This window comes from Meriones unguiculatus, chromosome 4 (genome assembly GCF_030254825.1).
Source record: "Meriones unguiculatus strain TT.TT164.6M chromosome 4, Bangor_MerUng_6.1, whole genome shotgun sequence".
In the NCBI taxonomy this organism is placed as follows: domain Eukaryota; kingdom Metazoa; phylum Chordata; class Mammalia; order Rodentia; family Muridae; genus Meriones; species Meriones unguiculatus.
In genome coordinates this window covers 105462737-105476782 of record NC_083352.1, presented here as the reverse complement: position 1 = coordinate 105476782, position 14046 = coordinate 105462737, and the positions used below count along the sequence as shown (strand labels likewise).

The 14046-nt window shown below is 50.6% G+C and overlaps 1 protein-coding gene across 1 annotated transcript; it reads left to right on the top strand.

Annotated features, from left to right (window-relative positions):
• The first annotated feature begins 2822 nt into the window (after positions 1–2822).
• Positions 2823–14045, top strand: Nelfcd (negative elongation factor complex member C/D). The gene is made up of 15 exons (XM_021650768.2): positions 2823–2970; positions 6610–6728; positions 6931–7040; positions 8156–8265; positions 9057–9164; positions 9603–9755; positions 9911–10041; positions 10523–10688; positions 11109–11243; positions 11493–11632; positions 12292–12406; positions 12739–12834; positions 12912–13052; positions 13351–13480; positions 13567–14045. Exons 1-15 carry the CDS (start codon positions 2884–2886, stop codon positions 13599–13601), a joined length of 1776 nt encoding a protein of 591 aa, XP_021506443.1. The 5' UTR covers positions 2823–2883; the 3' UTR covers positions 13602–14045.
• Position 14046: the final 1 nt, after the last annotated feature.

The window sequence follows — 14046 nt, the reverse complement described above, 5'->3', positions numbered from 1 at the left end:
GTGAGTCTTTTTAGAAAACAACAGGTCAGTGGTCTCTCAGGAGGTGCGGCCTAGAGATCAATTATTCCAACAATGGTGATGCAGGCTGGACGTAATGTCTCACTCAGGCTTGTTGGTTAACCTGTTTCTAATAAGTTACCTTCTGGTTGAGGGAGAGGTGAGTTAGACAATTCTTGGTTCCTTAGGTGCAATTACTTATTAATATGTTAATTTGTCTGCTTTCTACTCAGGTAGTGTCTTTTTTTTTTTTTTTTAATCTTAGAGGCGTAGTAGGAATTTAACATCCATTTATTATTCCAACATATTCAGAAAATGAATAAAAATGAGCCCACAACAAGCCCACAGCAGGGCACTCATGAACTTGAAACACCTTCCTTGTATGAGCTGATCTAGATCCACCAACCACTGCCTTCCCTGCCCACAAAGCAGCTGCTTAGGGTCACCTCCATCCCCAAAACCCCAACCTGATCTCCCTGCAGAAATCCACCCTCCTTCTGGGCCACCTGCGGGTGCCCAGACTGGAAGTCTAGGCATCATCTCACCAGACCCTGTTCCCTGCTTGCCCCCACCTCCCTTTCTCCCTTGAGACAGGGTCTCTCCACATAGTTCTGGCTGGCCTGGAGCGCACTGTGTAGACCTTGCTGGCCTTGAACTCACAGAGATCTGCCTGTCTCTGCCTCCTGCATGCTGGGATTAAAGCCTGCACCACTCTCTCTCCTTGACCTCTCTTTGCCTCTAGTGTTGGAACATTTTCTGTACTTTGCCTCAGTCTCATAGGCCTCACTTCTCTGTTGTTCCTAGAGCCTCTCAACTAGAACTCTGGTCTCCTCACTGCCCTCCATTAGTCCTCCTCAGGTGTAGCAAATGGCTAGAAACTCCAGATATATCTGTCCTGTAAAAGGAACTTTTATTCTCCTGAGGTAGTTGTTGTCTGGGAGGCTTACTGCCTCCTTCTGCTAACCTAGGCCTAGTCCTGGAAGCTTCGGGCCTCCGTACAATCTAATCTCGGCCCAGAATGTTTTCAGCCTCTGAGACTTAACTGCTGAATAAGCTCACCCTTCTTGTTCTTACTGAGCTCTGGGCTGGCTGGTTCAACTCAGCTGTTCTGGCTCAAATTCCTGTCCCAGCTAACTTAATAAATGTTTCTTTTCTCTGAGCCTCTGAGCTGCTCTTCTTGACCCCAAACTAACTCCAGCAATCTGCACTAATCTCCTGGCTCCTTCTCATTTTCTGGCTCTTTTCATCTTCACCTAGATTCCCTCTCTGCAAACTGTCTCTCTATTACTGTCTAGGTAAAACTGTCTCCTCTCCTCTCTGCATTGCCCCATAAGTAGCTTCCCTTTCCTCTCTCTTCTCATGAGAGTTGAGTGTATCCTATTCTGTCAAGTCTTTCTCTGATTCATCACTGTTTCTGCCACTCAATCAGACATCACTTTCAAACGTGGCTGCTTCCTTCTACAAACTAATGTTACTTTCATTGTTTGGGATTAAAGGTATGTACTACCACGCCTGGATCTAAGCTTTTCTTGAAACTTGTTCTGTACCAGGCTGGCCTTGAACTCGGATCTGCTTGCCTCTGTCTCCTGGATTAAAGGCGTGTCTGTATTCCAGCAGGTTCACACTAACCTAGAAGGTCTTTGGATGTGACCTCTTGCCAGAAAAGCCATGTTCTGAATTAACATTCCTCTACAGATATATCTGTCCCATCACTTTTCTTAAACAAACAAACAAACAAAAATCCAGGCGAACTTTTATAATAACTAATACTTGACGACTACTTGCTAACTCTGTGGCTAGTTCTTCAGTATACCATTGGGCTAAATCCTTGCAAGTGGCCTATGATGGCTAATCCTGGTTGTCAACTTGGGCGGATCTGGAATCAACTAAAAAGCAAGGTGCTGTAAACTTCCATGGGGCACTTCCTTCACCAGATTACTTGAAATGTGAAGACCCACCCTGACCCCCTGGGGAAAGTCATTTCATTCCTTTGTTTCCAGGCTAGTTCCCTCCACGGAAAATATGTTGCACTATGGCAAGGATCACGACCAGTTTGTGCCTCTGAGCTCCAGGGGTTATCAGTGGTCCAGGCACTTAGGAGTTATGCCACAAGGAGGGGAGGAATAAAAGACCATGAGCCACCTCAGCACACTGTGGCTAATGTCTGTGTACTATAGGGCTTTTTTTCCAGCCTCTCCTCACCGTCAGCACCCAGGGCCCACGGTGTTAGCCTTTAATGGTCATTATTTGGGGCTACCTGCCAGGAATCCTCTCCAGTTATCTTCAGCTTAGGTCTCCTGTGGGTCGTCCTCCTTTCCAGGGCCCAGTTATGGCTTTTGTAGGGCCTCCTCCACTGGAAATACATTTTAAATCTCGCTCTGCACTGCACTGAGTACTTTTTGCCACTGAAATCAGAACATCAGGGCTCATCTCCGTGAGAACAGAACATCAGGGCTCATCTCCGTGGGCCCTAGACACTGTCCTTAAAGGACGGGTGCTCAGTTCGCAGTGGCACTGGACAAGCAAAGCTAAGCTCACCGAGGTCTTTATAGCAAGTTGAAGTCTGCTTGCTAGACCCTATCTCAAAAAGAAAGAAAAAGTGACTGTTGAAAAAAGTTTTTTCTCTGTCTTTCTTTTGGTTGTTGTTGGAAATTTACTCAGCAGATGTCAAAGCTTTGAGACTCAACCAGTTCTGCTTTTGTGAGATCCTTCAAGGCTTTCCCCAGTGCCCAGCAGGCTAAAGCATAGGCCACGCCCCGTGTAGCCACGCCCCCACCAACTCCGCCTCCCGGGCCTTTAGTGAAGTCGGGCGCACAGCCCAGAACTACGCACGCGCTCTTCCATTTGTCGTGTCTTGCGCACGCGCAGTGAGGACGCGCGGCAAATATGGCGGGCCCAGCGCCGAGTACAATTATGGCAGAAGACTACTTCGGGAATGCCTCAGAGTGGGGCGAAGAGGCGGACGGCGGCCAGGTGAGAGGGCAGTAGGCATCCCTCCAGGAGGCCGGTTCTCTGCCCTGTCCTCGCGGCGCCTGCGCCGGCCAGACCCGGGTACGGGGGGTGTGAACGCTGGGGTCACAGCTGTCCTGCTGACCCCGACCTCCGACCCCGGGCCAGTGAAGCGGGCCCAGGAACTGCACTGAGAACTTCGGGCCGGTCCTGCCCCTTCGGGGACCTGTGCACTCTGACTCCCACTGATTCCCGGGCTGACTTGTCTGCCAGGCAAGAGCCATGGTGCTTTTTGGCCCGAGCAGCAGGACAGACTCCAAGGGAGAATTGGACTAGAGTGAAAAAACTCTTAACTCCAAATTCCTGCAGCACCCCGGAGAAAAAGAACTCTCTGGTGCTAAGCAAACGAAACTTTGTGTTTTCACTTTTGAGTGTTTTCATCCATCCTTACAGCCCCGACGCTCCCAAGGTTTGGGGTGAGAGATGGGGGAGTGGCACCGTATAGGTACCCAGCAAACACCAGGATTAGGAAGTCAGAGACCCGTCCAGGCGGATGACTGACATAAGCCTCCCATGTCCTTTTGGGCGGTGTACAGGGAGCCTGGGAATTTACTTTTGTTGTTATTTATTTCTTAGAGGAAGTGAGTTGAGTTTTGAATGAATATAGCATGGAGTGAGGTGTACCAAGGGAGGAGTCTGTGGTGCAGTGAGGGCGTACAGAAAAGGAGAGGGGTTTCTGGGACTGAAACTATGTTGGTAGAACAGGGCTTGTCAGCCATCAGTAGCAGCCCCCAGGGGTCCTGGAAAACTCCTGACCAATAGGGCTTGTTTAAGACACTGGGCGTCTGTTTGTGTACTAGAGCATCCTACGTCCCTTGGGGACTTTGTGGAGGTTATAGGGAGTCAGAGTTAGCTAATTAGGATGCAGGGCTAAGTGCTTTTGTGTGAAATCTCATTCTATTGCTCTAGAGCCACAGTTCTCAACTTGAGGCCCACCAACATTTTCACAGCAGTTGCATATCGTTTCAGTTCATAACAGCAAAGTACAATTAGGAAGTAGCAATGGAAATAATTTTATAATTGGGGGTCACCACAATGTGAGGAACTGTATTAAAGGGTTGCAGCATTAGGAAGGTTGAGACCTCCTGTTGTAGAGTTTGAATGACTGTTGCTCATACAAAGGCAAAAAGACTCAGTAACCTGCCCAGGGCTGTAGCGAAGGAAGGGAGATTCAGAATGGTGTCCATTATGCCTGTCACTGCTGAAGTCACTCAGTCACTGAGGTGGTCCAGATGAGAGAAATGTAAGGTGTGGGAGATAGCTCAGCAAGGAATGTGCTTGCCACATAAGCATTACATCCTGCGTTGGGAAACTGGCACCCATATAAAAGGCCAGACACAGCAGCACTTGTCTGTGGGGCTCTGGGGGCTCCCTGGGGCTCTGGGGGCTTCCTGGAGCTCTCCAGCCAGCCAGTTGAACGAATCAGTGAGGTGGAGAGTGACTGAAGAAGGCAGCCAGCCTTGACCTCCAACATCTACACACAGATAATGTACACACAGGAACACACAGGCCACACAGGCGTGAGAAGGTACATGGTGGATTAGCTGGGTGGTTGTTTTCCATGTTTTGTGCCTGTTGCGTGTTAGTGGTGGCAGGGTCTGGCCTACAGTCCACTGCATTTCAGTCTTAATGACCTTGGGTTGACCTATTAGCCCTAATGAGGTCTCCCTGATGAGAGTGCTAAGCAACTTAGGTATCCTGAGCTACCTAATTATGAATGAGATCCAACATATTTGTAGATGGGAATGCCACACTGCAGTGTGAAAACACTGGCTACCCCTGCGTGTGTACACTTGCTTTATCTCTGTTCTCTGATTGTACTTGGAGGAGCGATAAGTCCGGAGAGCTGGAGGATAATGGCATGAGCTGTGTCCGTCTTCCAGGAAGCAGGAAGCCTATAAGGAGCTATGGTACTGTTGAGTCCAGATGATGATGGAAACTGAGAACAGTTGATTTATAGACACATAGATTAGTTGGGTTGCAGGTTGCACATGGGGATGACAGTGGGTGAGACTGCAGAGATTAGCAGGCCAGAGTCATACTAGAGCTTGGAATCCCTGCCCCCCACCCCCACAACCCCCTTCCCTTCCCTTAGGGAAATAGGAAACCAAGCAGCTAGATCAGATTTGTGACACAATGAGGGTAGCATCGATGTGAAAGGTGATTTCAGGGGATGATAGATTGAGGCTTGTGGAAATGTTGCTAGAGTAAGCATATAAGAAAAAAGGAAGAGGAAAGAAGAGCCAAACTGGACCCTTGTGTGGGAGATGAAATAGGGGTCTTGCTGGCAGGATGTGGGAGGGACATGAGAGGAGGAGAAACTGAGTGGGTGACAGGTGGATGATGGGAGGAGTCCTTTTGTGGGCCAAAAAGACAGGATCACTTGGACTTCCAGAGTTTGAATCCTGCTGGAATGTTGAGTGGAAAGAATAGTGTTGCATGCTTGAATCTGGAGTGGCCAAGACAGATCCAGGTGAGGCTGTAGACTCGTGAGCATGCTTTGGTGTCAGAGAAATATTGTTGGGGTGGGTAGAAGCCTAGCAGTGCCGACACGTGATTGGCTTTCAGGCTGAAGCGTAGCCTTTTCTAAGCACCCTTTACAGATGTGGACTAAGACAATACACTCTGGTTGTCAGAATGAAGTTGGCGGACTCCGCCTGCCCCCAGCACATGGCTTTCAGATAGTCCAGACCACTGGGGCAAAGTTCCTGCAAAGAACCACATGGTATGTATCTTAGGCTCTGTAGGGCTGTGCCACAGCTACTTAACCAGAGTAGGAAAAGTGGTGATGGATAATAATACATGAGAGTGAATATGGTTGTGTTTCAATAAAGCTTTATTTACAAGAACAGGAAGAGGACTGAGTTTGGCCTTTTTTTTTTTTTTTTTTTTTTTTTTCATTCCTTATCCCATTTTGTAAGTTGCTTGGAGGCTGGCCTCCTTCCATGGAAACCACTCGTCTTATATTTTCTACATTCCCAGACTCAGTGTTACAGAGCTTCTGGTTGTTGTTATGACAACAGCTTTGCAGACAGACATACCTGGGATCACTCAGTCCACCATACCACGCAGTTGTCAGCAGGTCAGGCAGCCTGCGTGGGTTCGGCCTATGGTGGTATCCAGCTAGAAGTAGGGCCAGATCCAGGGAGGCCTGCTGATTCGAGGCTGATGTTGACTTTCTAAGTGTAACTAGGTGGCTCCCACTGCCGGAATCACTTTGGTAGTCTTTGTTGGAGAGTGTCGGGCAGCACACGTGGGGTAGCAGTGGTGGCGGCCATTGAGCCAGATGTCAGGTGTTATTCTTGGCCCTCCCGTCAGTTGGCTCAGGGACTACTCACAAGCAGCATCATGAGTGCCTTTGTTTAAAGAGGATGCCATGAGTAGTGCACGCTGACACCACCATGGGCTCCCCGGACAGCCTGCTTGGTGTGTGGTTCCTGATCCCTTTGAAGCTGCTACTTGTCCGGCCCACATCCTGAGGTTGTTACAGCGTCGGATGAAATCACATGTGCGCTGTTTTGAAAGTGGACAGCATTACAGTCTAAGGCAAGACTGTAGGGCATTTATGTTAAGGAAAGCTGTCTGGACTCTTGTCTTTCCCAGCAACAGGAAGATGATTCTGGAGAGGGAGAGGATGATGCTGAGGTGCAGCAGGAATGTCTGCATAAGTTTTCCACCCGGGACTACATCATGGAGCCCTCCATCTTCAACACTCTGAAGAGGTGTGTGGGAGCAGTGTGCAACTTATGACTGGGGAGAGTTTTGTAGTACAGAGAATGTGGTCTTGGAATGGAAGACTTCTGGAGTCCTTGGCCCCTTAGAAGAACCTGACACCACCCCCCAATCCCCGCCTTTCTCCTGCCCTCCTGTCCATCCCATCTCCTCTGTGTCCACTCAATGTAAAACCCCTTTTGCTCTTCCCAGGTATTTCCAGGCAGGAGGGTCTCCAGAAAATGTCATCCAGCTCTTGTCTGAGAACTATACAGCGGTGGCCCAGACTGTCAACCTGCTGGCTGAGTGGCTCATTCAGACAGGTGCTTGGGAGGTGGTCCCTGTCCTGGCCACTTAGGTTATGTGTGCATGTGTACATGTATGTATGTGTACATACATGTGGGTGCAGGTGCGTACGTGTGTGTGTGTAGGTCCAAGGCTGAGTTTGGGATTCTTGGGTTGCTTTATTACTTTATTCATTAAAGTAGGGTCTCAGTCAAACCCAGGGCTTGCTGATATGACTCTCTAGCCAGCTTGCTCTGGGGATCCCCTGTCTCTGCCTTCTGAGTGCTGGAATTACAGGTGGGCCACCATGCATACCTGGTGTTTATGCATGGGTTCTGGGCACCCACATTTTGGTCCCCATGTTTGCATTGCAAGCACTTTAAGTACTGAGTAATCTCCCCATCTACTCATACCCTTCCAGAGACCTGCAGGTCCTCACAATGCTGATACATTTGTGGTGCCTTGTGAACATTCCTGGTTTCCAGGACTCGAAGGCAGAAGGACTGCCTTCTCCCCTCTGTGTGCTCAGCTCTGAGCTGTGACTCAGTTGCTGGATTTGCAGGTAGCCAGTGAACGGGATTCTCATTGAGCTGCTTCTCCAACCATAGAATTACAGGGTTACATAGTGTGTGCTTAGTGTTTCCTTTCAAGAGGCCTGTTACAGCCAGCACTAAATGATGGATAATTTAGGACTGGCAATGATGATGGCTTTTAGCTAATGTGATCAGAACAGAGCCTTACTGTAAATCCACTGAATTGGGTACAGTTACGTCATTCAAGAACTGTCCGGAAGCCAGCTGCCTCACTGCTGTCAGGGTGGCTGGCCCATGGTGTGGCTGCTGGTTGCACCTGCTCTCTCCACAAGGACAGAGTGTACTTTCCAGCCCCTCACCTGTTGGCTCTGGCTCTCTGTCTTTGATGAGTGAGAGTTTGAAGATGTTTCTCCTGGCCATGCAGAAAGGGTAGACATCTCATGGACTCTATGCTGTGTTGTTTCTTTTGGGGTGTTACCACTGAATAGGCCTAAAAACAATTTCTAAGGGGTCCAGAATATTCACCGTTGTGGGTAGAGCTCTGTGCCACTCAGACTGGTCATGCTGTTTCTGTGGTAGTTGGGGGGGCGGGCTGCAGTAAAGCTTCCATTCCCTCCCAGGTGTCGAGCCAGTGCAGGTGCAGGAGACTGTGGAAAACCACTTGAAGAGTTTGCTGATCAAGCACTTTGACCCTCGGAAAGCAGATTCTATTTTCACCGAAGAAGGAGAGGTGAGGAGCACTGTCCTTGGCGGAGCATCCCAGGGCTTTTGCCAACTGCTGAGGCCAAGAGAGGGCCCATTGCATCTCCCCAACTCCTTGTGTAGGTCTGGGCCTAGAAGACTCCTAGGGGGTCCTCCGAGAAACAAGCACTGGTAAGCATTAGGCTCACAGGAAACCATGGAGCAGAATGTGTACAGACTGACGATCCAGTCTGTGGCTTCGTCCCCAAGGGAAAAAAGGTGTAGAAATGTCACAGAATGTGCTGGAGCTTTTAGGCTTTGCCTCAGGACCATCTCAAGTGACCATCTGCTGTGGGAGCCCCACTGTGCTCAGGCAGTGGGGAGCAGCACTGGACCCCCGTGTGGCACAGTCCATCAGTCACACGGGAGCCAAGAGACACACTTTCATGGGTGCTCACTTTCATGGGTGAGGGGTAGAAACACCTGTGCTATCCCAGTTGCCTTTTCTCTTTCCTACTAAGGGCACAGGGCTTGGTAAGCATGAGCTAATTGCTTAATTGTACTTGCTGTGGCTCCAAGAGATACATGTTTCCATCAGACTTTTCATGTGTCTTCCAGGAAGCATGTTTCTGTATCTTCTCCAGTTAGGCAGGTTTATTCAAAAGTTGTGATCACGAATCCAGGAAGTGTACCATTCAGCCAACTGCATGGCCAAGATGAGCCCTGCTTCTTCCAGAGCTGGGGGATGCCCATGGGTCTCCCCTGATTGGAACAACTGCTTATGCAGCAAACTTCCAGGACTTAAGTGCAGTCTTTGGCCTTGCCCTTTGTTATTGGCAGACTCCAGCTTGGCTTGAGCAGATGATTGCACACACCACATGGAGAGACCTGTTCTATAAGCTGGCTGAAGCCCATCCTGACTGTCTAATGCTCAACTTCACAGTGAAGGTAGGGAGAGTCCTAGAGCCCAGCAAAGATCAGAAAAGGTCAGCTCTGCTGTCTTCCTGGTAGAGTTCTCCTTGGTGGGGTCTTCATCCTCTCCCTTTCATCAGTCTCACACTGAGCAAGGAAAGCAGAGAATTTGTGTCCACGTTAGGTCAGCACTGACTATTTCAGTGTTGGGCACAAGGGATTTTAGATTGTGCGTGTGTGCTAACAGGCCTCAGGCAGACCTGACCTATCTGCCTCTTCAGACACCAAGGCCCAGAAGACACAGTGAGTCTGGGCGAGTGACCACCTATGTGGTGGCACAGCAGGAAGCATAGGAGAAGCCGAGGGTCAAGACCAGTGCTTGCTTGGCTCACTCATCCTAACAGCTGACTGGCCAACTGCCCTGAAAGGTGGGGTCCCCAGGTGCTGAGCCTTGGCTTTTGGGTTGTGTGGCAGCTCATTTCTGATGCGGGGTACCAAGGGGAGATCACCAGTGTGTCCACAGCCTGCCAGCAGTTGGAAGTCTTCTCCAGAGTGCTTCGGACCTCTTTGGCCACCATATTGGATGGAGGAGAAGAGAACCTGGAGAAAAATCTCCCTGAGTTTGCAGTAAGTCACTCAAGAGTCTCAGGCTAAGGTACTGGCCCCTGAGCATGAGATGCCTCCGTTCTGTAAAGCTTCTCCAGGTCAGAAAGCCCCTAGCCAGAAACTCCTGTCTGCCTCTATCACTGTGACCTGAACTTTGTCTCCCTGCAATTTTCTAGAAAATGGTGTGCCATGGAGAGCACACATATCTGTTTGCACAGGCCATGATGTCCGTGCTGGCCCAGGAAGAACAGGGTGGCTCTGCAGTGCGCAGGGTTGCTCAGGAAGTCCAGCGCTTCGCCCAGGAGAAGTGAGACATGCTTCTGCTTGCCTAGCTCCCCACCCCCACCCCTTCCCCCAAAAGACCCTAGTCCACAGCTCAGCCTCCAGCTCAATCAGTTCTAGGCCAGTTCTTATCCTGTGGAGCTTCTAATGCCCAGGCCTTGTTGGCCTTGATGGCAGCTCTTTTGCTTAAGGACACGATTGCTCTGGTAGGCTGGGTCTGGGTGTGTGCATTTGTGCTTACATGTGCGAGGATGCATTGACAATAAGATAGCCCAGACCTAGTCTCCAGTGCCCTGCTTGCTTATGGAGGCCAAGGCACTTCATTTTCTGCTGTTGCATCCTCCCTGTTGAGGTATGCAGGGTGTTTGAATCCCTTGTGGAGGCTGTAGCTATCCTGGGGTCTTGCGAACTGTTGAAAGCCCAGGGGTCCTGCCAGCTCAGTGTCCCATGCTTAAAAGTGAAAGAAAAGAGAAAGCTGTTAGTGATGGTGTGTGGTTTTTCAACAGAGGCCATGATGCCAGTCAGATCACGCTGGCCTTGGGCACAGCTGCCTCCTACCCCCGGGCCTGCCAGGCGCTTGGTGCCATGCTGTCCAGGGGAGCCCTGAACCCTGCAGACATCACAGTCTTGTTCAAGATGTTCACCAGCATGGACCCTCCTCCCGTGGAGCTCGTAAGCTGCTGGCGCTTCAGTGAGGCCAGGTGGTCTGCGGAGGCCTCCCTTCGCTCTCCTAAGGCCACACATGCTGGTCCTTGTTGAAGTAGTTTTTATTGCTGTTTTCAGAGACAAGGTCTCACTCTCTGGCCCAGCCTGGTCCCCAACAGAGCCAGCCATCCTGCCCTAGCTTCCCTGATTGCTGGTGGTTACAGGCATGGCTACACCTGGTGTAAGCCCTCCTCCCAACCTCTAGCCCTACTGGAATTGAAGCCAGGGGCTGTCATATGCTAGGCAAATGTTTCCCCACACAGGTACATCCTGTGCCACGGAACTGTCAGTTTCCATCCTGCCCTTCAGCCTTCCCTGTCAGAGCCCTACAGTTGGGTAAGCCAGGGCCTCCCTCATCCAGCCCACTCCCGAATGTGCTCTTCCTAGATCCGGGTGCCAGCTTTCCTGGACCTGTTCATGCAGTCACTCTTCAAGCCTGGGGCCAAGATCAACCAGGACCACAAGCACAAGTACATCCACATCTTGGCGTATGCTGCCAGTGTGGTGGAGACTTGGAAGAAGGTATGGTGGGGTTCGGCCGCAAGAAACCTGCACAAGATACTGAAAAGACATGGTGCCTGCAGGATTGTGGGCATCCTGTGACATCACTGTGACTGGCCGGTAGAATGAAACTTCCTTGAACTGCCAGAACAGATTTGACTTTTGACTGTGGAGACAGAGAAAGGGACATGGGGGAGAAAGAGGGTCATGCTGGGGTAACAGCAAGCCCCGCCCTTTCCCCCCATCATTCACCAGCTTGTATGCTTTCAGAATAAGCGGGTTAGCATTGGCAAAGACGAGCTGAAGTCCACATCCAAGGCCATCGAAACTGTCCACAATCTGTGTTGCAATGAGAACAAGGGGGCCTCTGAGCTGGTCGCTGAGCTGAGCACCCTCTATCAGTGCATTAGGTGAGGGTGATGCCCATTCCCCATCTGGTCCCGGCAGTGCCAAGTCCCCGTGTCCCTCTGGTTATTGAGCACCCACTCTCACAGAGAAAGCAAGAGGAGCTTAGCTTCTCTTTCTTAAATATTCGTGGGGAACTTTAAGCTTCTGTGGCAGCAAGAGTGTCATTCGGTGATTGGCCAGAAATCTGTCCAGCAGACCCTCACAGAGTAGACTAAGTAAAGAAAGGACATCGAGATTTAGAAAAACTGATTTGAAGGGCGGGCTCATTTGTAATCAGATGATTAAGCCAACAAGCATTGCCTAGATAGCGATGACTTGCGGTTAAGCCACTTGCCTCTTTCCCATTTCCTGGGGGACCAAGAAAGGGTCTGAAGTAAAGGTAAGCTTGAGCCCAGGCTATCAGGCACTGAGCTTTGCATTGATGATTGTTTCCTTTGCCATTAGTGGAGGGGGTTGAAGGACCTGGGAATCAAATCCCTGCTCAGAGGAGCTGGTCTCCTCAAACCACTTCCACCATGAGCCACTCCTGCAGGCCAGAGCAAAGAGGGTGGGTGCTGCTGTGTCTGTTCGTAATCCTAACCCCTGAGTACTCTTTGGCATATTTCAGCCTTCGTTTTCCTACTCTTGGTCAAAGAAAGCCTTGTACCTTGTCTGCCTGTAGGTTTCCAGTGGTTGCAATGGGAGTGTTAAAATGGGTAGATTGGACCGTGTCAGAACCAAGGTACTTCCAGCTACAGACTGATCACACTCCGGTTCACCTGGCCTTGTTGGATGAGGTGAGAGGGCGGAAGGGCCTTTGGGAGGTGTGTGTCTAGGACCTTAGTGCTGGTGCATCTGTCAGCTTTATCAGTGTCAGGAGATGCTCTCTTCAGAGCTGGTGCTTTGTGTCCTAAGTGGGGCTCTTCCTGTCAAGGACCTAGTTTCACTGACTGTTGGTGTGCGTTATCAAGGGTTAGGGGAAGGAAGGCATAGAACATGACAAGTGGTGCCGCCATCGGCATTAAGAACCACCTTGGGTGGCTGTGACAATCCTGTATTCTCCATGTGTGCTGCTAGTAAGCCCAGAGAGCTGGCAGGTGCCTCAGTGACCTTCCTATGCTCTCCACAGATCAGTACCTGCCACCAGCTCCTGCACCCCCAGGTTCTGCAGCTGCTTGTCAAGCTTTTTGAGACCGAGCACTCCCAGCTAGATGTGATGGAGCAGGTGAGTTGCACCTGAGGGCTTCTTGGGATGGGAGAATCACAGCTCTGACCTGCTCCCTTGGCCCTGCTCTTCCACAGCTCGAGTTGAAAAAGACCCTGCTGGACAGGATGGTCCACCTGCTGAGCCGTGGCTATGTACTTCCTGTGGTCAGTTACATCCGCAAATGTCTGGAGAAGCTGGACACTGACATTTCACTAATCCGCTACTTTGTCACTGAGGTCAGCAGCACTTCTGGGTTCACCGTTCACTCTTTCCACTAACCCAGCCCTTCTGGTTTGATGTCACCCATGCATTTCCCAACTTTTTGAGATCCATGCTTTTGTTAATCGTATACCTCTCCCGTGGGACCTCTGCTTTGCCCTCTGCACTATGTCCTGTGCCTTAGAGTTGGAGGCTGGGGTGGTCTCCAGGGAAGCCCTGAGGAGGGCATCTCACACTCTCTGCCACCTCATGGCCTGCCACTGAGTGCTGTGCCCCATGCCAGCAGGTACAGTAACCCTGGGGTCTCCCCACTAGGTTCTGGACGTCATTGCCCCACCGTACACCTCAGATTTTGTGCAGCTTTTCCTTCCCATCTTGGAAAATGACAGCATTGCAGGCACCATCAAAGCAGAGGGTGAGCACGACCCTGTGACCGAGTTCATTGGTAAGTCCCTCTGGACAGCCCTCTGCCGTGATCGCCCACCCCGCTCCTCACCTGTAGTAACTCAGTGGCCCTGTGTTCCTGTACAGCCCACTGCAAGTCTAACTTCATCGTGGTGAACTGAGCATCCAGAGCAGAAGCCGAACCTTCTGGGCTCGGGAAGACTGGAGGACTAGTTCATGAAGCTGCTTTGTGAAGAAGGCTCAGCCAGCCTCCGGGAAGTGGGGTCTGCTGGGAGGGAGCAAGCAGCTTTTCTCAAAAGCACCGTGTTCACAGTGCCCAGGAGGAGCTGCTATGGTGGACAGCCCCCTCTTTGTTGCAGTGTGTCCTGGCATCATGTGTTACATGCCAGAGCTAGTTGTGTGCACCTCTGGGGAGGAACCCATGGAACCCATTGGCCTCTGAGTAGTGGGCTGGGACGCTTCCCTGAACTCCTTTTAGAGTTTACGTGTTTTCTACCTGTGAACCAGGTGGCTGGTTATTGGTTTAAATTTCCAAGAGTAATGCTGGGCTGGGAAGTTTGTGTCCTCATGTACTATCCCATGTGAATAAAATGCATAAGCTCAGAG